Source organism: Neoarius graeffei, chromosome 2, assembly GCF_027579695.1.
Source record: "Neoarius graeffei isolate fNeoGra1 chromosome 2, fNeoGra1.pri, whole genome shotgun sequence".
Lineage (NCBI taxonomy): Eukaryota > Metazoa > Chordata > Actinopteri > Siluriformes > Ariidae > Neoarius > Neoarius graeffei.
The window spans coordinates 44,494,906-44,518,236 of NC_083570.1; the positions used below are offsets into that span (position 1 = coordinate 44,494,906).

At 40.0% G+C, this 23,331-nt stretch overlaps 1 protein-coding gene across 1 annotated transcript in view; it reads left to right on the plus strand.

Moving 5' to 3' along the window:
* The first annotated feature begins 854 nt into the window (after nt 1-854).
* mybpc1 (myosin binding protein C1) overlaps nt 855-23,331 on the plus strand; it is a 78,213-nt gene continuing 55,736 nt past the window's right edge. The window contains exons 1-5 of the mRNA XM_060914290.1: nt 855-1,072; nt 4,637-4,654; nt 5,810-5,878; nt 18,408-18,506; nt 22,602-22,652. Of these exons, the coding sequence (XP_060770273.1) occupies nt 1,051-1,072; nt 4,637-4,654; nt 5,810-5,878; nt 18,408-18,506; nt 22,602-22,652 (259 nt within the window). The 5' untranslated portion in view covers nt 855-1,050. The remainder of the gene's footprint in view (nt 1,073-4,636; nt 4,655-5,809; nt 5,879-18,407; nt 18,507-22,601; nt 22,653-23,331) is intronic.

A 23,331-nucleotide genomic window follows, 5' to 3' on the forward strand; every position in this document is an offset into this window, starting at 1 on the left:
GTAGAGGGTGAAATGTCCAAATCCCTTCGTATCCTTCTTTGAGGAACATTGTTTATTTTCTCAACATTTGTTGACAAACTGAACGTCCTTGGCCCATCTTTGCTCCTCAAAGGCTAGGCCTTTCCAGGATACTGATTTTGTACAAAACTATGATTACAGTTACCTGTTGACATCACCTGTTTCAAATCACATCATCATTTAATTGTTTTACTAAACAGTTTAATTCTACTAAACAATAGATGCCTACTAAAACCCTAAATTACCCCGTCCCAACTTTTTTCTGGAAGCCTGAAACACAGGAATGGATGTATATGAACAAATGAAATGAAGTTGACCAGACAAAACATGAAACGTTTTGGGTTCATACTGTCTGTAATGAAATACAAGTCAAAGTAAATTTAGAAATTACTGCTTTCTTTTTGTATCTGCATTTTCCATACCGTCCCAGCTTTTTCTTATTTGGGGTTGTATTTAGCATTGAGCAATTCTCAAGAACTCACTATGTCCTCATTATGAGTATTAGATTTTTACCAACCCTAGTTATGTAGGACAGTAGAGATTTTTCATTCTAAAGCCACATGAAAACTCCACAAAATTGTTTCCCCAAAATGATTTGATCTGGGAATTGATCACAATTTTGAACATTGTTCAAAGTCGAACCCTCACCTCTGTCATGCTCTGGTCATTCCTCATCAGCGGCATGAAGGGGATGGGAGTTAAAGCCACCCCTAATCCCCTAAACTGTTGTAAGGGGGGTGAGAGGGGACTCAGATGATTTTGGGCATCATGATCAAACAGATAGAGGAGTGGCCCAGGCCAGTGCTATATAAACCCATTTAGTCTGTCTCTCTCAGTTCTGCCACTTCTTCTGTCACCAAGGGACTGCCATCTTCTCATCTTTAGCTCAGCTCTCTCTTGAGGCATTCTTCATCTTTTCTTCCTCCTTACAGTCTGCAGGGTGAAGGACTTGGGTGCCATCTCCAATCCGCAACAGTAACTCAGGGTAGTGGGCTCTCATCTGGTGATACATCTAGTGGAACACAGCTCAAGATGCCTGAGCCTGCAAGGAAAGGTATGAGTGACACAGTGTAGGCAACATGCCACAACTCAGCACACACACACACACACATTTATCAGGAAATAAAGAACCTTCCTGAAGGATTGAGATAAGTATCACTGCATCTCTTCGAAGAGTTCTGTATTCTGGGTTCGATATGGTATTGCCAAGAAATATTGCATCATACTACATTATATAATGAGGTCATCATTTCTATTTTTTTCTTTCTTTTTTTTAAAAACCACATCCACATGTAAATGATATGATATGATATGTCCAAAGTGATCCTAGCGCCATCCAAAGCTTTGAGATCAACTCTCTAGAATTCAGAAATTGACTTTGGCCTTAAGACTCTGAGCTCAGCCAGTGAAGGAACGAGAAAAGAGGAGGAGACACAGAGTGCGCTTTATTTAAAAAAAAGCTATTAATGTTATGAGTGTGTCGCTGATGGATAGGATTAGGTGCTCAAGGTTATTAGGAGGGTGGAGGCAATGGTGGTGAGTCCCGGGTCTGTGGAAGGAAGCAGGGTGTCTAGCATTTTCATCCATAATGGATGATGCCATTCTGGCAGCTTGGCAGATTACAAGAGGGCCAAGCGGATGTTTGGGATGGGATGGATATGTAAGGGGTTATTATGTGGACAAAGTAACAGGGCACAACATTATGGAAATAAATGGAGGATTAAGACAGGAGCTGCTTTTCTCCGTTTCTCCTTTCTGGTCTGTTTTGTGCAATATTCCCACAGGGCCCTAGCCTTTTTTTTTCCCACTCCATTTGATTTCTATGTATGACATCTGTCACAAATTTGTCACCATTGATATGAATGGTTTCCTTTGCTGTCAGGTTGTCACATCTATGTGCTATGATCTGCCTGCAATACTTTCCAGTCGAGGTAATGCTCCTAAACGGCTCCTTCCATCTCGGGATAATAAGGATTACATGATGGAAAAAGAGGCTTTGCAAGACTAGCATGTCACTCAGTTATTTTGATGGTGCTCAAACATGGCCCAAATCACCAGCACCATGTGTGTACGGTAAATGTGGGATCAGCATGCAGAGTCTGTGCAAGAGCTCAAGATGGATAGCACAGCTGTCACACAACAATCATACGTAGTGGACAATCGTGTTGTTGATCCTTCGACTACAGTTCCATTAGCACATTAGTCGAAGTGGTATCACGATGGAAATGTAGTGCACATGCGAATCAAGATAGCCGTGATAGCATTTCAGCTAGAAATGCTTTAGGTTTAGAAGTTTCCAGATTACAGACTTGACTTGCTCAGCAACAGAGCTTGGCTGCCTCTTCACGAAGGCATTTTCCGTAAATAGCTGACATCTACACTGTGTGAGACAGAGTTAATGGCCAGGGGTTTTTATTTAAATAAATTAAAAAAAATTCTAATAAATATAGAGGGCAGCTGAAGGAGAAAATGTTTTGGTTGATCCAAATTGCAGGGGCTCAAAAAAAGCAGGATGAGGATTGAGTTGGGTGAAGGACTCTCGGGAACTGGATTCCTCGACCCGGGAATAGTTCAGAATGAGCAGACTTTTAATCCTTATTCCTCTCTCTCTCTCTCTCTCTCTCTCTCTCTCTCTCTCTCTCACACACACACACATAATCTGTCTCTCTCTTTAGATCTTTTACTCTTCTTCAATTACTCTATGCCCATACCATGCTAGGAATCTTGAGCTCTTGTCTATTTGAACTTTGACTCTTGTGGTGTTCCCAATATGGATGACAGGTTACATGTTTGCATCATGTGCATTAGAAACCCAGAAAGCAATGTATATCAAAATAGTAACACATGACGGCAGTGTTTAGTCAAAGTCATGCGTCTAGGACAATTCTCATTGTAGGCATTGTCTAACCTCAGAGACCTCACAGGTCAGGGAAAGCCCATGTCTACACCTCACTTTATTTACAGTCAGCCATCACTCTGGCTGTTTACCCCTGCCAAAGACTGCATCATTCATCTCATGTCTTACTTCATCACAACATAAATTGCATAAACACAAACGGCATTTCTGGAAGGCCTCTATTCATTCCCAGTTTAGTTTCCTATTCTGTGTGTTGTGCATCTTGGAGTCCTATATATTTTTTCTACTTATATGATTTTTTATTCTGACCTGATAAAATCCTGTGCTTCATATAGCATTAATCATCCTCATACTCTCACAGATTAAAAACAGGACATGGAAGAAAATGCTCTTTAGTATGTAGGAACCATGTTAGGCAGTTTATATAAAATTGGTGAGACAGGGACAGCAGTTTGGCTCAGGGTGGGTCGGTATGATCCTGTCTGTCCACACAACAAGGGGCAGTGACAGCTGAGCATACCTGCCCCATCAGTTACATTCCTGGTGTGAAGACACAAGAGGGAGTCTGGGCAGCAAGCCATATCACATCCAAAGCTGAACCGTGACTTCAAAAAGAGACGTGTGACACATTCATGGCTGAAGAATATGGTGTTTTGTGGAGGAATCTTTATAGACATTCGAATGTTCCCTCTTGACATTTTGTCTCTCAGACGATAGAAAAGAAAAGATAGATTACAACAAAGAAAGGTTATTTCATATAAATGAAAAAAAATTGAAATACTAAACAATTTGGTGGAAGATTTGCTTGTATGTATTTATTTTTTTGATAGGATTATCAAAGAGAGAAGAGAAATGATAACGTATACCATGATAGACAGATAAGAAAACAAGCAGGACACTGGAAAGCTGCAAAAAGTCAAAAATATCCGATGGCTAAAAGAGGAACGAAGCACAGGTGTCTCTTCTGGCTCATTCTCAGCAGCAGTGTTTGACATGGCCTTTGAGTCAACAAGGGGACAGAAATGGAACAGCTGGTCTCTGTGATTCCTCTAGGCACTGCAATTGCCTGGCGTCTTCCCAGGATTCATAGGAGACTGGGCGAGTAACCAGGGCAAAGGGAGGGGAGAACCATAGTGGTGGTGGCTCAGAAGTCAGTACTGACATCATGTAATATATGTTTCATACATACCATTTCTACAAACAAGTACCTGAGCTCAAAGGGGTTTTGACAGCGCAGGAGATGAGACGAGAGCTTAGCGGAAACACTAGTTATAAAATACAGCAGAAAATGTTACTAAGAACCTTAAATAATAACTTCTTCTTCCTCGTCCAGCACTGTTGCCAGGTCGGGGTCCATGTGGACCCTGTTGATCCACATGTCATATTAATTGGAGCATAGTTTTACACCAGATGCCCTTCCCTCCCACAACCCTCCCATTTCTGGGCTTGGGAAACAACCAGTCACACACACACGGGCAATTTAGAGTAGCCAATTTGCCAAACTGCATGTCTTTGGACTGGGAGGAAACCCATGCAGACACAGGGGGAACATGCAAGTTCCATACAGAAAGGGCCCCGTCAGCCACTGGGCTCAAACCCAGAACCTTCTTGCTGTGAGGCAACAGTGCGAGCCACTACACTACTGTGCCACCCACCAATATTGGTAAAGCTACGCAATTAGTAGATTACACTGAAATAATGGATATCTGCCCCAGAAATAAATTATTCTTCATTCATGATCCTTTTTTTTTTTTTTTACAGATGATGGTCAGCCTGAAGGTGAGTAATATAAGTTTGTCTCGTTGTATAAAAGGTGAAAGATGCCAAAATACACATCACTTTCAAGCCTCAATTGTTAAGATGATTTCAGTAAACAGAGATGGCTTATCTTTGTGTTCAAGGGTTTGTTTAGCTTCAAGATTGTCTTGACTTGGACTTTTCCATGCTTTACTCTGCACTTTTCTGCTCTTTTGTTGACGAATTAAGGCCAAGACTGAGGGATTTCGATTATAAATATATGATCGCTCTATTCACACTACTCAGTGCTGTTCTGAGATCAGCGCTGATGAGAACATCTGCTTTATAACATCCTCAAAGAGCCCCAGTGCTGGTATTTGATGGCCAATCCAAAGCCCACCAGAGTCCATACTGATGTCATGTCAGATAGAGCAGCAGCTAGTGACCCCATAGTGTCAATGGTTTCAATGTCTTAACACACTTTGGGAAATTTTTTCCTTGAGCTAGAGGGTGGAATACTGATGAAATTTCAGATGCTATGGTCAACGAGATATTTAAAATAATTTGGCAGACGTGGATATTTTTCTGTCTTGCAGAAAAACAACTACCCTTAGAGCTCAGTGACCTTTCTACTTGATCTATCCTTGAATGTTTTAATGAGGTGATTACTAAAGGAGATTGTTCTCTACTGTCATATGACCAAAGTAGAAAAACAAAACTTGTAAAAAAAAAAAGTCATTGGGAAGCCATAACTGAATGGTTAGAGAAACAGCTTTGGAACCAAAAGGTCATTGGTTTGATTCCCTGGACCAGTATGAATGGTGAAAGTGCCCTTGAGCAAGGCACCTAACCCCCAACCGCTCTCCAGGCTGCTCTGGGTATGCTGTACACCACTCTGGATAAGAGTGTCTGCTAAATGACTGTAATGTAATGAATTTCAGATTTCTTTCACTGGCGTTTGTCCTAATTCCTTTACTGTACAGATATTGTGTGTGTGTGTGTGTGTGTGTGTGTACGGTATCCTGAAAGCTGTTGTGTCTTGCTTATATCCTGTGTATACGCATATGTGTCAGTATGTCTGCAGTATTGCATCTTGCATCTATGTGTTTGTGTTTTATAATCGAATGTGTGAGACGTTTAACGCTTCATGCTGTGAAAGTGGTGCTTGCATTGGCGCTGTGTTTGTCACACACTCAGAGAATGTTGCCGCAGGCACTGGGGAGGCTGTCCTTCCAGCTGAGATTTCCCTTGAGGTGTCTCCACCAGGTAGGTCATATGCAACCTTTTCCTTTCCTCCTTTCTAGCCATCCTTAATCTCCACCCAGAGCACCTTCACTTCCCTGTGTGCAAGGGTGTATTTTGGTTTTCCACAAACACTTGATCACTGAGAGCACAATTTGATCTGATCACATGAATACAGCAATGTGGACTTTCTTTCACCACATGCATGTACTCACACACACTCATGCACATACAATGACACACCATTGCTCACTTTTCTCTCACTGTTTCCCACCTGAGCATGACACACTTACGCTTGCTTTGCTTCAAGGACCTGTCCTTACTTCTGCTCATGCTGCCTGTATTAGACATTGTTGTGGTGTTCTGTATATATGTATGTATATGCAATAAGATTTCTCTAGTAGCTACAGTATAAACCAATTAGCACAATATTTCTAAATTCACACAAGAGACAGCATGGGTGCACGTAAAAAAAAAAAAATTATTGGCCAATACTGCAATAATCCCCAATGTGCGATACTACCATGCTTTCCAAGTGTGTGTTATTTTGCTTATTGGTGACGTGTCATAGATGTACAGTGGTTAGAATTGGGATGACCTATTGATAGAAACCATATAATAGAAAATCTAAACATTAGAAATGGCACCAATCTGACTGAACCCAGTATTGACATCGGCCCGATACCAGCAAAAATGCAACATATGGCAAAGATTTGAACTGGATTTGGTAAAGTAAATTCTTTCTGGAACTGGAAATGTTTATTTGGTTAGGATTGGTGGAAGTGATTTTTTTGTGTGGAATTTTAACTGGGAAGTGTTTCAGTTAAACACACACACACACACACACACACACACACACACACACACACACGTTTTGAAGCTTAGTAGTTTTTAAATAAGATAATAAATAAGATAATATGGGTTGAATGTCAATATCAACTAATACTCAAGGTTCCAGAAACAAAAAGTGGTATCATGCCAACTGTAATAAGTCCAACATATACAGTACCAGTCAAAAATTTGGACACACCTTCGAATTAAATGGGGTTTTTTTCTTTATTTTTTATTAATTAAAAGACAGGCGGTACGGTGGTGTAGTGGTTAGCACTGTCGCCTCACAGCAAGAAGGTCCGGGTTCGAGCCCCGTGGCCGGCGAGGGCCTTTCTGTGTGGAGTTTGCATGTTCTCCCCATGTCCGCGTGGGTTTCCTCCGGGTGCTCCGGTTTCCCCCACAGTCCAAAGACATGCAGGTTAGGTTAACTGGTGACTCTAAATTGACCGTAGGTGTGAATGTGAGTGTGAATGGTTGTCTGTGTCTATGTGTCAGCCCTGTGATGACCTGGCAACTTGTCCAGGGTGTACCCCGCCTTTCGCCCATAGTCAGCTGGGATAGGCTCCAGCTTACCTGCGACCCTGTAGGAGGATAAAGTGGCTAGAGATGATGAGATGAGATAATTAAAAGACACTTGTTCATGTCTTAAAGTACTGATGGATGTTGTTTCTTTTTAATCGAGCAGTAATCGAGCGGTTCATGATATAATATGGATTACTACAGTTGTGGATGGAATAGGGCTATTTTTACTATATTGTTATTATTTACTATTTACTGTTTGGTCTCAAACGCATTAAGAAGGCAAGAAATTGCACTAATTAACTTTTGACGAGGCACACCTGTTCATGGAAAAGCATTCCAGGTGACTACCTCATGAAGCTGGTTAAGATAATGCCAGTAGTGCGCAAAGCGTCATCAACGTAAACACTGGCTACTCTGAAGAACCTAAAGTATGGAACATATTTTGTTTTGCTTTTTTAAAACTTTTTTGTTTACCACATAATTCCATATATGTTCCATATGTTATTTCATAGTTCTAACGTTTCAGTATTGTTCTACAACCACAGTTCCAAAAAAGTTGGGACGCTGTGTAAACTGTAAATAAAAACAGAATGCAATAATTTGCAAATCATGGAAACCCGATGTTTCATTCAAAATAGTACAAAGACAACCAACCAAATGTTGAAACTGAGAAATTTTATTGTTTTTTTGAAAAATACATGCTCATTTTGAATTTGATGTCAGCAACACATTTCAAAAAAGTTGGGACAGGGGCATGTTTACCACTACGTTGCATCACCTCTACTTTTAACAACACTCTGTAAACATTTGGGAACTGAGGAGACCAATTGCTGTAGTTTTGAAAGAGAAATGTCACCCCATTCTTGCCTGATAAACAATTTCAGTTGCTCAACAGTTCGGGGTCTCCTTTGTCATATTTTGCCCTTCATAATGCGCCAAATGTTTTAAATGGGAGACAGGTCTGGACTGCAGTCAGGCCAGTTTAGCACCCGAACTCTTTTACTACGGAGCCATGCAGTTTTAATATGTGCTGAAAGCGGTTTGGCATTGTCTTGCTGAAAGAAGGAAGGCCTTCCCTGAAAAAGATTTTGTCTGGATGGCAGCATCTCATCTCATTATCTCTAGCCGCTTTATCCTGTTCTACAGGGTCGCAGGCAAGCTGGAGCCTATCCCAGCTGACTACGGGCGAAAGGCGGGGTACACCCTGGACAAGTCGCCAGGTCATCACAGGGCTGACACATAGACACAGACAACCATTCACACTCACATTCACACCTACGGTCAATTTAGAGTCACCAGTTAACCTAACCTGCATGTCTTTGGACTGTGGGGGAAACCGGAGCACCCGGAGGAAACCCACGCGGACAACATGCAAACTCCACACAGAAAGGCCCTCGCCGGACCCGGGGTTCGAACCCAGGACCTTCTTGCTGTGAGGCGACAGCGCTAACCACTACACCACCGTGCCGCCCTGGATGGCAGCATATTGCACTGAAACATTTATATCTCATTCAGCATTAATGATGCCTTCCCAGATGTACAAGCTACCCATGTCATGTGCACTAATGCACCCTCATACAGTCATAGATGCTGCTTTTGAACTGTGCACTGATAACAAGCCAGATGGTCTCCTCTCCTCTTTAGCCTGGAGGACGTGGTGTCCATGATTTCTAAAAATAATTTCTACTTTTGATTCATCAGACCTCAGGACAATTTTCTACTTCGCCTCAGTCCATCATAAAAGAGCTCGGGCCCAGAGAAGGTGGCGGTGTTTCTGGATATTGTTTATATCTGGTTTTAACTTGCATGTGTGGATGCAGTAATGAACTGTTTTAACAGACGATGGTTTTCTGAAGTGTTCCTGAGCCCATACAGTGATTTCCACTACAGACACGGGTCTGCTTTTAATGCAGTGTCTCCTGAGGGCCTGAAGATCACAGGCATCCAATGTCAGTTTTCAGCCTTGTCTCTTGCATACGGAGATTTCTCCAGATTCTCTGAAGCTTTGCATGATATTGTGTACCATAGATGATGTGATTCCCAAATTCTTTGCAATTTTACATTGAGGAATGTTATTCTTAAATTATTGCACTGTTTGCTCATGCAGTCTTTCACAGAGCGGTGAACCCCTCCCCATCTCTACTTCTGAGAGACTCCGCCTCTCTGGGATGCTCTTTTCATACCCAATCATCTTACAGACCTGTTGCCAATTAACCAAATTAAATTTTTTTTTTTTAGCATTACACAACTCTTTCAGTCTTTTGTTGCCCCGTCCCAACTTTTTTTGAAACGTGTTACTGACATCAAATTCAAAATGAGCATATATTTTTCAAAAACCATTAAAATTTCTCAGTTTCAACATTTGATATGTTGTCTTTGTACTATTGTCAATGAAATATAGGGTTTCCATGATTTGCAAATCTTCACATTCTATTTTTATTTATGTTTTACACAGTGTCCCAACTTTTTTGGACTTGGGGTTGTATAATGTAGAAAAGAGTCAAAATACAGAAAAACCTCTGAATGAGTAGGGGTCTACAAACTTTTGACTGGTACTGCATATTCAGCATCCCACTGGATCTCTTATCTTTATTACATGCTAAACTGGATAACTAAAATGAAAAGCTGATTGGGAAATCATCAAAACTTCTGATTCTAATCAGTTTGCGTCTATGTGTAGCATGAGGTATAGGATACAGCTGTGTTGCTTGTATGGCTGCAGATGTTTGCCTGCTGCTCCAGCTGGCTGTGTTTGCTATGCCTGTGCAGAGGCTGCAGCGGTGGTCAAAGACCCAGAGCTCAAACTGACTCAACCAGAGCAAGAGCCAATAACACCTGCAATTGTAGAGCTGCAACCAATATTGACTGAGGTTGCTGAGCAACAGCCAATAGTGAAAGAGATCTCACAGTCACAGCCAATAGTGACAGAGCCTGTAGTGCATGAACAGGAGAAGCCAGAGTCTACACAACGTGTTAAGATGGTGTTATTATGTGAGGTCGAGGAGGCTCCTAAACACCCTCCATCCCCTGGTAAGTACCGCCGTCTTTAATCCATGAACACATGAAAAGCATGGCATGTAACGTTGCTGTCACCAAAAAAATTATTTTATATGGTTTCACCTTAATCAGCATGAAATCTAACACCTGTGTAGCACTTAAGAGTTCAGCGTTCTCCGTGACACCGATGACATACTGTATGTGTCACAGCTTGGGAAAACCCTCAAATTTTCATCATTTCTATTATATTAAGTATAAAATACTCTATAAACTGCAGACTTTCCTGATTTTCCATTTGACAGACACGAAAAAGGAGAAAATTTCATTCAAAGATTCCCTTTCACTTCTACTGACAGATGCCATGACCTAATGGTTAGAGAAGCAGCTTTGGGACTAAAAGGTTGCTGGTTTGATTCCCTGGACCAGCAGGACTGGCTGCAGTGCCCTTGAACAAGGCACCTAACCCCCAACTGCTCTGGCAAGAGTGGTGGTGTATGTTGTGTCTGACTAGCCAAAGAAAAGCTGATGATGTGGTTATCAGTTTGGGTGGTGCCTGACTAAAAAGAAAAACATTTCTACTTTTTATTTTGCTGATATACACATTTCTTTTTGGTGAAAGTCAAAGTCCCTCCCATGCCAAGACCTGGTCTTCCTAGGCAGTCTCCCATCCCAGTACTAACCAAGCCCTTAAGGCACATTGGACGGTGCTGATCTCTGTTTTTATAGCCCTCGGCCTTTCACATAGCAAGAGTTACAGTGGGGGGCCAGTCCTCTGGTAACCGTTTGGTGAAAGTAGAGGTATCAAAATATGCTATAGGCAGAAAAAACATTCTGACCCAAACCAATTGCAGCTCATCAATAGGTGCAGGTTGTGCACAGGCCCAGTGTTGTACATGAATACACTGAATGAGCGTCGTTCATGAACATCCTTGTATTTTTGGTGAACGGAATCAGCTTGCAGCTAATGATGGTGACCATGAGTGTTGTTCACTCTGGCATACCGTTGTAGTCAAGACCACCTAAACTAAGACCAAGTCATGACCAAGACCAAAGTGTATTAAAACCAAGACAAGACCAAGACTTTGAGGGGTTGAGATCAAGTCAAGACCAAGACAGGGCGAGCCCGAGTCAAGACCAGGACCAGACCAATGTATGTGAAGGGGGAGGAGGAGGAGGAGGAGGGGCGACGGCCATTAGCAGTAAATTTCAAATTCACAATGAGTCATGTTATTGATTGCATTTGAAGCAGTAAGTTTTACATCCAATCACAGTAATGATGTTAATAAGTAAATCAGACAATACATAGGCAATTTAGTGAAATCCACACAGTTGCGGTCTTGACCAGTTTTGAAATAAAATCCCAAGTCCTCTATGTCCAAGATCAAGACAAGACTGAGTAAAAATGTGGTCAATTCTGAGACGAAACCGAGACCTTCAAAAAGTGGTCTAGACACCAAGACCTGCCTCAAGTACTACAACATTACACTGGCGAGAGTGAATGGCACTCACACACCAGAAGTAGGGACAATACGCAAAAATTTAACCAAGACATCATATTTCATATCGCAATATGTCTTGGGATCGTGCCTTGGAAAATTATTACGTGACCATCTCAATTTTCTAGCACATTCCTTCTCTTGACTAGTGTTGTCTTACAGCGATGTGATCCGATGCACTCATCATGACGCTACTGATTTGCTTATATCAATAAAGTCGACGCTTTAGAGTTATCTAATGGTAGGTGAAATTTGATATTTTTGCTGCTGATCAAAAATTTCACTTTGGATTCAGATCAGCTCATTTAAAAAAATTCATTCGTCATTCACAACTCCATGCAATTTAAATACCATTGAAATACTAATTACCTCTTTTGATTGAACAACAATGTAAAAAAATTAATTTCACAGAAATTAGATGACGTTCCATTGATTTTCTTGCATTTCTAGAATCAGGGAGTGATGTATCTAGCGGTCAAAAATGGGAACTACAACAAGCAAATAGATGGCCATACAGTATGGGCAGGATGTTCACTGCCCCATGCTCACTCTGTGAACAATTTCAGTGGAGAAGGAGGACGAAGAAGAGGAAGAGGAGGAGTTGACAGGACATTTAAAGGGGACATATTATGAAAAACTCACTTTTTCAGTGCTTGTGCACATTTGGAGTGCTTACCATCCCACAAAGTCTGACATAATACAACCCAGTCAGTTTCTTCTGGGCTGTCTATTTCAGAAAACATGCTTCAACAAGCTGTTCAGATGTGTTCCCCTTTCTATGTCATTAACATTATACCACCCCATCATCTGGGTATCTCCACTCATGGCTTGAGAACTGCCTTTGTGAATAAATATTAATGAGGAAAGTGTTACCTGATTGGCCATTGGAAGAGGGGGTGGGGTGAGCAGTGGCTCATTATCATTTAAAGGAACAGGCACTCAAATCAACTGTTTTGAACATGGTACCATAGTTTAGACAGGGTGAGAAGGGCACTGTAGTGCTTTATCCTTGTGGTATTTTGACCAAAGCACGTCACAGATATTTTATTAATACCTCAGCGAACGGTGTCAACTTGTAGAAAAGGGGTATAATGTGTCACCTTTAATGACTGGGTTGCCAGATTGGGTAAGATTTTAAAAAATATATATCTGCAAACACCCAAGATCTCATTTCAGGCGCAAATGTACATAATATATCTCATCTCATTATCTCTAGCCGCTTTATCCTGTTCTACAGGGTCGCAGGCAAGCTGGAGCCTATCCCAGCTGACTACGGGCAAAAGGCGGGGTACACCCTGGACAAGTCGCCAGGTCATCACAGGGCTGACACATAGACACAGACAACCATTCACACTCACACCTACGGTCAATTTAGAGTCACCAGTTAACCTAACCTGCATGTCTTTGGACTGTGGGGGAAACTGGAGCACCCGGAGGAAACCCACGCGGACACGGGGAGAACATGCAAACTCCACACAGAAAGGCCCTTGCCGGCCACGGGGCTCGAACCCGGACCTTCTTGCTGTGAGGCAACAGCACTAACCACTACACCACCGTGCCGCCCTACATAATATATTTCCAGAAAAAAAAGGCAAAGTGTAAATGCAGACAGTTTGTCTATGAGGCTCAGAATTATTTCTGTTGTAAAATATATTGTGGAGATTGGGAGAAGAAAAGGGGGATTGTGCTGGACATCAGACTCAAGTGTTAAATATTTGTTTCACCACAAAAACGCTGAGGAAAAGAAGAACCATGGTTCTCTTTTCCAGTGTCCATTTCTTTGTGCTAGTTTCTGAGATGTAGTTGAGCTGGAACTTTTGCTGAAACTTGCCAATCCTGGTTAATGATCTTACCTTGGACACAGTTGAACAAACATACAGCTACAAATGCTCAGATGGAGCTGTTAGATTCTATGCTGGGTGACTGTATGCTGTTGACTCTCGACTGGGTTACAGGGTTACTCGAAAATTCACTACATTTGTAGTGAATAGTGGTTTGTAGCAAAGATCAAGTGTGATAGGCTCCATTTTGTTTGAGGATAGGCTCCAGCTTGCCTGCGACCCTGTAGAAGGATAAAGCGGCTAGAGATAATGAGATGAGATGAGATGAGATGAGATTATGGTGTTACAGTGTCTTGCAAAAGTATTCATCCCCCTTGGTGTTTATCCTCTTTTGTTGCATTACAAGCTGGAATTAAAATGGATTTTTGGAGGGTTAGCACCATTTGATTTACACAACATGCCTACCACTTTAAAGGTGAAAATTGTTGTTTTATTGTGACACAAACACTAATTAAGATGAAAGGTCTCTGCAAGTCTCTTGGAGTATGTCTCTATTAGCTTAGCACATCTAGCCACTGGGATTTTTGCCCATTCCTCAAGGCAAAACTGCTCCAACCCCTTCAAGTTAGATGGGTTGCATTGGTGTACAGCAATCTTCAAGTTATGCCACAGATTCTCAATTGGATTGAGGTCTGGGCTTTAACTAGGTCATTCCAAGACATTTAAATGTTTCTCTTTAAACCATTCCAGTGTAGCTTTAGCAGTATGTTTAGGGTCATTGTCCTGCTGGAATGTGAACCTTCATCCCAGTCTCAAACATCTGGCTGACTTGAACAGGTTTTTCTCCTGAATTGCCCTGTGTTTAGTGCCATCCATCTTTCCTTCAGTCCTGACCAGCTTTCCTGTCCCTGCAGATGAAAAACATCCCCACAGAATGATACTGCCACCACCATGCTTCACTGTAGGAATGGTGTTCTCAGGGTGTTGGGTTTGCACCACACATGGCATTTCCCATTATGGCCAAAAAAAATCAATTTTAGTCTCATTTGACCAGAGAATCTTCTTCCATGTGTTTGGGGAGTCTGCCACATGCTGTTGGGCAAACTCCAAATGTGTTTTCTTATTTTTTCTTTAAGCAATGGCTTTTTTCTGGCCACTCTTCCATAAAGGCCCACTCTGTGGAGTGTACGGCTTAAAGTGGTCCTATGGACAGATACTCCCATCTCCACTGTGGATCTCTGCAGCTCCTTCAGTGTTATCTTTGGTGTCTTTGTTGCATCTCTGATTAATGCCCAAATTGCCCGGTCTGAGAGTTTTGGTGGGCGGCCTTCTCTTGTCAGGTTTGTAGTGGTGCCGTATTCTTTCCATTTTGCTATAATGGATTTAATGGTGCTCCCTGGGATATTCAGAGTTTGAGATATTTTTTAGAACCCAACCCTGATCTATACTTCTCCACAACTTTGTCTCTGACCTGTTTGGAGGCTTCTTAGTTTTCATGTTGCTTGCTTAGTAGTGTTGCAGAGTCAGGGTCCTTCCAAAACAAGTTGATTTATACAGACATCATGTGACAGATCATGTGACACTTTGCACACAGGTGGATCTTAATCAACTAATTATGTGACTTATGAAGTGAATTGGTTGGAGCAGCTCTTATTTAGGGGTTTCACACGAAAGGGGGTGAATACCTATGCACACTCCAGATTTCTGTTTTTTCATCTTAATTATTGTTTGTGTCACAATAAAACATCAGTTTGCACCTTTAAAATGGTAAGCATGTTGTGTAAATCAAATGGCGCTAACCCTCCAAAAATCCATTTTAATTCCAGCTTGTAATGCAACAAAACAGGACAAACACCAAGGGAGAGGAATACTTTTGCAAGACACTGTATTGATGTTAATGTTAATAATTGCCACAACAACGCAATGGGTTTTCCCAGACTGCCACATATACTGATGGATTTACTCTTTAAAGGGGTTGATGAATACATTATTAACCTTGTTTAGCAGTACTCTACCCCATCCCAATTTAAAGTCATGAATATTTATTCCAGTGTTTCTGTATCACGTAGGCAATGCTTTTCTCTCGCTTTCTAAAACGCACTTCAGCCAAATACATATTTATTTTACTGATGATTGTCAATCCATTATATGTCCTGTCTCCAGTGCTCTCGGAAATCTAATTGTGCACCAGTGGAGAACTGCTTTCCTTTGCATGAGACTGGAATTTGGTGTCAGAATGAGCTGAAGCACTGTATCCTACTGGATATTAGTACTGAATGGATCCTACTTTAACAAACAAAAGGAATAGCAAGCATCGCTTTGTGCTTTGCATCCAGCTTAGGAATGAGCATTTAAAATGGATGCCTTCTATTCAGTCTGCAACTAATTGTCTCAACATTTTGGACAAATTTCACATTTCAGCAGCGATATAAGTCTAAATCAGGTCACAGTAACTGATTATACTGTATATAAGGGATAAAAGATGATGCGGTGTGCTGTTAGAGGAAAATAATCAATGACGAGGCGGGCTTTGTGATGCGCTTCATTAATACCTCGCATAATTATTTTCTCATAATTCCTCTCATACAGGATCAGTTTGTCAATTAGTACAATGCTTACTGTATTAAAGAATGAAACATCATATTTTTAACCATTGCAGTTTGTTCCTGTTCTCACTTACATTATAGCAGCTATAAATGGTCATATGTTCCATCACCAGAGTCTGTTTTTTTTCCTTGTGAAGTTAATAAGCAAAAAAACCCCACCACAATTTGGCATTTTGTCAAGTAAGAAACCAGAAGGTGCAAAGCCCTCTGTCCTGAAGATGGAAAAATCGCTGATCATTACAAAGCACTGATATTCAACATTCATTCTATAAATAAAATCTCCTTACAAAAAATGTTACCATATCAATGATTATTCTATCCACATTCACTGGATATGAGCAATCGCATGCTCTGATTGGCTACTGTACTACCAGGATATCAGCTCATATACCGTGAGTAGAGAAAAACAAAATAGCGGAGCGTGTTGCTGAACCAACCAAGGATGAAATAAAAACTACTCGAAAACAAAACCCCAAAAATACAAAAAAAGCTATGAAATATAGAATGAAAGTATTTGATGGTAAGAACATATCTTTTTTAATTTTCAAGAATTATTATTATTATTATTATTATTATTATTATTATTATTATCAAATTTTTCACAAATTGCTCCTGTCATTTCACCAGTTTGTTTACATTCTTCATCTTGAAGCATTCAAATTCCGCATGTATGCAATTTGTCATGTGTCCGGTAAGCGGAAATGATTTTGTCGGACGTTTTGTATAAAGTTTTTATTTATCAAATTTGCAAAAAATTAAAATAAAAATGCTCTGTTTCTCAAAATCCGGTGAATGTGGATAAAATAAAACAGTTATTCCACTCAATCTCGCCGTACATGGCTTATAGCCGCTATCAACTCATGTATGACTCGATTTCGTGGAATTATTGTGAATTATACACCATGGTTTAATAAGTCTTTCGATTATGTAGTGTCTATGGTACAAATCCCTGTGTATGAGCTGTTGCTATAGAAACGATAATGCATTAGTTTGTAGTTTGTAGAACGAGCTCATTAATGTATATAATCCTGTGATTTGCAGCTGCACAGCTGCTGTTATAGAGAATTAATCAACACCTTCTGACCAATCAGAATCCAGAATGCAACAGCAATGTGGTATTAAATGATTTAAATAGCGCATATTTAATACAAAAGTATGCAGGTATAAGTGCAGTAGGAAAAAATATTTTCCAAAAAGAAACAAAATCAAGGTATCATGGTAAACTTGCATGTATGTTGATTCATAAATTTGAATTGAACCGCAGTATAGAAGAAGTAATAATTCCCTCCAGTTAAATTATTTGCACTATCTTCAATTCAAAAAGTCCTAATTGAATCGTTTCAGCACGTTTATTTGCAGGGATGCACAGTATTAACATGAATATACTGTATTGCTTGTGACAAATATTTATCTATTTATTTTGTAAGGAGACACTTTGTCATTGAAGTTGTTCGAGTTTACAGAAACGTGTTAATGCACTTAAATACGATATGATAATACACTACCGTTCAAAAGTTTGGGGTCACTTTGAAATGTCCTTATTTTTGAAAGAAAAGCACTGTTCTTTTCAATGAAGATCACTTTAAACTAATCAGAAATCCACTCTATACATTGCTAATGTGCTAAATGACTATTCTAGCTGCAAATGTCTGGGTTTTGGTGCAATATCTACATAGGTGTATAGAGGCCCATTTCCAGCAACTCTCACTCCAGTGTTCTAATGGTACAATGTGTTTGCTCATTGCCTCAGAAGGCTAATGGATGATTAGAAAACCCTTGTACAATCATGTTAGCACAGCTGAAAACAGTTGAGCTCTTTAGAGAAGCTATAAAACTGATCTTCCTTTGAGCAGATTGAGTTTCTGGAGCATCACATTTGTGGGGTCGATTAAATGCTCAAAATGGCCAGAAAAATGGCTTGAGTATATTTTCTATTCATTTTACAACTTATGGTGGGAAATAAAAGTGTGACTTTTCATGGAAAACACAAAATTGTCTGGGTGACCCCAAACTTTTGAACGGTAGTGTATGTGTTGTTGAGTTGCTCACAGGGAAAAGGATATACCGGTATTAAGTAGAAATAAAGTGCGAAAGTGAAAAACTGTCATACACAATACACAATACTGATCTGCATTACATGAATAATCAAGTGATTGATTATAGTATTACTTTCTTGAAAGCAGGTTTTTTTTGTCTTTGACTGGTGTACAAGTGTGCACCAAGGTATGTGTGTGTGTGTGTGTGTGTGTGTGTGTGTGTTTGCATGAGAGAGAGAGAGAGAGAGAGAGAGAGAGAGAGAGAGATGACTAACATGCCCTAGCCTTGTCCCAATCAGCACCACCTATGAATGACGCAGTGAAGGCTGCTGATACGGTGCCGATAGTCACGGTGGTTCCCCCTCCTTCCCCCACCCTCAAAGGTCTGACGCTGCATCAAAATACTTTTATGAATGTGCTTGTGTGTTTCCTTAAATGTATTTGCAGTTACATTCGTGCTCATGTCTTCAGTCTGTATTTATTATACTTTTATAAGCTGTTGATTACACTGTCTACATGCTTCAATACCACCAATGTAGTCACAGCAGATGTTGTGTCTGCTTTTTTTGTGTGTGTCTGTGTGACTTTGGCACCATTCAAGGTTTTTTTGTATGTGTATGTGCGTATGGGGCACCTTTAAATGTCTGAAGAGTTGTTGGTATGGCACCGCTCATGTTTGCATGGTATTAGCAATGAAGGAAACCTTTTTTGTTTGAGAAACACTCTGTCAAAAATGACATCTTTCACTTCACATCAAGTAAATATACGTACAGTACGATGCAAAAGTCCATTTTTTTAGTCCGGACATAGTATATTATGACTAAAGAGTCAGTACAAAAACATTTTCGATTTGCAAACGTTAGTTTTCCAGAACAAAATTAAATGTTACACGGAAAAAATGTTTATATGTCAGTAAAGAAAGCAGCATATTACAAATGATTCTATCCACATTCACTGGATATGAGCAATCGTGCGCTCTGATTGGCTACTCTACTACTAGGCTATCAGCTCATATACCGTGAGTAGAGAAAAACAAAATGGCGGAGCGTGTTGCTGAACCAACCGAGGATGAAATAAAAACTCTACTTGAAAACAAAACCCCAAAAATAAAATAAAATAAAAGCAACAAAATATGGAATAAAGGTATTTGATGGTAAGAACGTAGCTTTTTTATTTTTCAAGAATTATTATTAGAGCATTTTTCACAAATTTCTACTGTCATTTGGCCGGTTTGTTAAGCGGAAATGATTTTGTCGGACATTTTGTATAAAGTTTTTATTTATCGAATTTGCAAAAAATAAAAATGCTCTGTTTCTCAAAATCCAGGGAATGTGGATAGAATAAAACAGTTATTCCATTCAATCTCGTCCTACATGGTTTATCAGCTCATGTACAACTCGATTTTGTGGAATAATTGTGAAAGAGACACTTTTCAGACCATCTCATCTCATCTCATTATCTCTAGCCGCTTTATCCTTCTACAGGGTCACAGGCAAGCTGGAGCCTATCCCAGCTGACTACAGGCGAAAGGCGGGGTACACCCTGGACAAGTCGCCAGGTCATCACAGGGCTGACACAGACACAGACAACCATTCACACTCACATTCACACCTACGGTCAATTTAGAGTCACCAGTTAACCTAACCTGCATGTCTTTGGACTGTGGGGGAAACCGGAGCACCCGGAGGAAACCCACGCGGACACAGGGAGAACATGCAAACTCCACACAGAAAGGCCCTCGCCGGCCCCGGGGCTCGAACCCAGGACCTTCTTGCTGTGAGGCGACAGCGCTAACCACTACACCACCGTGCCACCCACTTTTCAGACCATAAATGAATAAATAAATAAACGTAATGAAGGCTGCTGGGTTTTGCTGCAAAATTAAGAAGTAAGTGGACAGTCAAAGTGTCCAGAAGAACTGCGGCTGGTTTTACAAGATGCTCAGTAAAAATGTTCATATAAAACTGCACTCATTGTACTTGAGATGACTATTTAAAAAAAAAATTTAAGGCAAAGAGCGATCGTGCTAATTAGTGAGTTTGTTATTATTATTTATTCCTGTTTACTGCACTTTATAGCATTTATTTTAAGATATAAAATATCAATCCCATTATATTTGAAGGCATCTTTGCTCAACAGCATTTCTTTCTTTTGCACAGTACTGTATGTTGAATAGATAAAATTTTAGTTACTCTTCTAAGATTAAAAGAAACCAAATCAAACATTATTAAACTTATTTCTAGGACGAAGCAACATGACCTGCCAATAAAATAATACAAGCTTGAAATTGGTCTAGAAATTGGTTTAATAGTCTTATATTGATTTGAATGTGATGTTATCGATAAATGTCTATATTCAAGATATTTTCATTTGCTAAAATGTCATTTTTGCAGTGCATTAAGAATGTAGCTATGCAATACATACAGTGGTATGCAAAAGTTTGTGCACCCCTGGTCAAAATTGCTGTTACTGTGAACAGTTAAGCAAGTTGAAGATGAAATGATCTCCAAAAGGCATAAAGTTAAAGATGACACATTCCCTTTATATTTTAAGCAAAAACTTTTTTTTTATTTTCATCTTTTATATTTTCAAAATGACAAAAAAGGAAAAGGGCCCGAAGCAAAAGTTTGGGCACCCTGCATGGTTAGTGCCTAGTAACACCCCCTTTGGCAAGTATCACAGCTTGTAAACACTTTTTGTAGCCAGCTAATAATCTTTCAGTTCTTACCTGGGGGATTTTCACACATTCGTCCTTGCAAAAGGCTTCCAGTTCTACAAGTTTCTTGGGCTGTCTTGCATGCACTGCTCTTTTGAGATCTATCCACAGATTTTCAATGATGTTTAGGTCAGGGGACTGTGAGGGCCAGGGCAAAACCTTCAGCTTGGGCTTCTTGAGGTATTCCATTGTAGATTTTGAGGTGTGTTTTGGATCATCGTCTTATTGTAGGACCCATCCTCTTTTTAACTTCAACTTTTTTACAGATGGTGTGATGTTTGCTTCCAGAGTTTGCTGGTATTTATGCGAATCCATGCTTCCCTTGATCAATGAATATGTGCCCTGTGCCACTGGCTGCAACACAACCCCAAAGCATGATCGATCCACACCCATGCTTCAGAGTTGGAGAGGTGTTCTTTTCCTGGAATTCGGCACCCTTTTTTCTCCAAACATACCTTTGCACATTGTGGCCAAAAAGTTCTATTTTGATTTCATCAGTCCACAGGACTTGTTTCCAAAATGCATCAGGCTTACTTAGATGTTCATTTGCAAACTTCAGACGCTGAATTTTGTGGCTAGGATGCAGTAATGGTTTTCTTCTGATGACTCTCCCATGAAGGTCATATTTGTTCAGGTGTCGCTGCATAGTAGAACAGTGCCATTTCTTAATAACATTACAATCTGAGGAAACAGCTACCTGAAAACACTTTGTTCTTGTAGCCTTCTCCTGCTTTGTGAGCATCAATTATTTTATTATTCAGAATGCGAGGGAGTTGCTTAGAGGAGCCCATGGCTGTTGATTTTAGGGACAAGTTTGAGGAGTCAGAGAATTTATATAGCTTTGAAATCTGCATCATCTGACCTTTCCTAACGAAGAATTTGAACAAGCCACAGCTCAATAAGCTAATTAAGGTCTGGAACCTTGGTAAAAGTTACCTGAGAACTCAAATGTATTGGGGTGCCCAAACTTTCGCATGGTGTTCCTTTTCTTTTTTTCACTCTCCAATTGTACAAAACAAAAATAATACACAAATCTTCCAGAAAACGCTGAAAAGAAATGTGTCATCTTTACCTTTATGCCTTTTGGTGATCAGTTCATCTTCTGCTCACTTTACTATTCAAGTAAGGGTGGCCAAACTTTTGCATGCCACTATATATATATATATATATATATATATATATATATATATATATATATATATATATATATATATATATATATATATATCAGATTTAGGTAATAATGGAAGAATGGCTTTGTTTATCCGTGCTGGATGTAGTGCTGCTGTATGAAAATTGTTGTACATTTTCTGAGAATTCACTCACTTTGTATGAGACGTTTTGAAGGTCAGAGCTTTTCACTTCATGACTTCATTCATATGACATTCAGTGGAATTGCTTGCTTGTTAAACCTTTGGCTAGTTTTGTGTGGAATGGCTGCATCACACTTCCACTTCCATTTCGTTTAATAAGCTAATTTCACACACACACACACACACACACACACACACACACACACACACACACACACACACACACACACACGAACAACTAATTGATTTCATTTCATTCCGTATAATCATGTCTGTAGCTGGGCCATGTGCTTTTCCATTTCAAGTCACTGCTTCCTGTGACCCAGTTCAGCCGAATGTGAGGCGTATTCGATGCTGAAGACACTTTGTCTGCATGCTGTGTTGACATATTAGTAGCCGTGGAACTCAGTGACAGATGGGTGTATGTGTCAATTTCACTTTTGTTGCAGATAAAGATGATGAAGTCACTACCAGCAGTCCGTCACCTCCGCCCCCATCAGGTTGGTGGTCATGACAGCTCAATTCTCATTCTCATCTCCTCTTTTTTGCTGAGGATTTAACAACAGAAGTGTTAGTGTAGCTCTGATGTGACAGAGATTGACTGAATGAGCTCGGATTGAACAGAAAGTGAAACAGGAGAAATACAGAGCAACATTTTGAGGGAACAAATTTGGCAAGATGGAGGATAGACATATGAGGCATAACACACTTCAGAGCATGCGGTTGTATGAAAATAATCCAAGCTGAGTGGATTATTTTCGTATAACTGCACAGTCTGGAATGGAGTGTGTTATTCTGTTTGTACCACAGAGATTTGCCAATTATTATAATGTTCAATTTCTTAATGAGTGACACATCGCATATTTTAATGGCTTGTATTTAGGATTTAATGTTGTTGAACACCCAAAAAAGAAGTTTGTTCCTGTTTACAGTTGTTTCCTCACCAGTCTATCTATCTATCTATCTATCTATCTATCTTAAAAAAAACACTTGCCATTTTACAGAGAAACCTGAAAGTGTAAACTCTGCACCATGACCGTTACAAAGCGCCAACACTGGAGAGTCCTTCCATAAATGTTAAATAAATGTCTTTTTTTAAAAGAAAACACCACCATATCAGCAATTATACATTTTCTTAGTTAACAAATACCACAGTTTTTAAATCTATTTAGATTATTT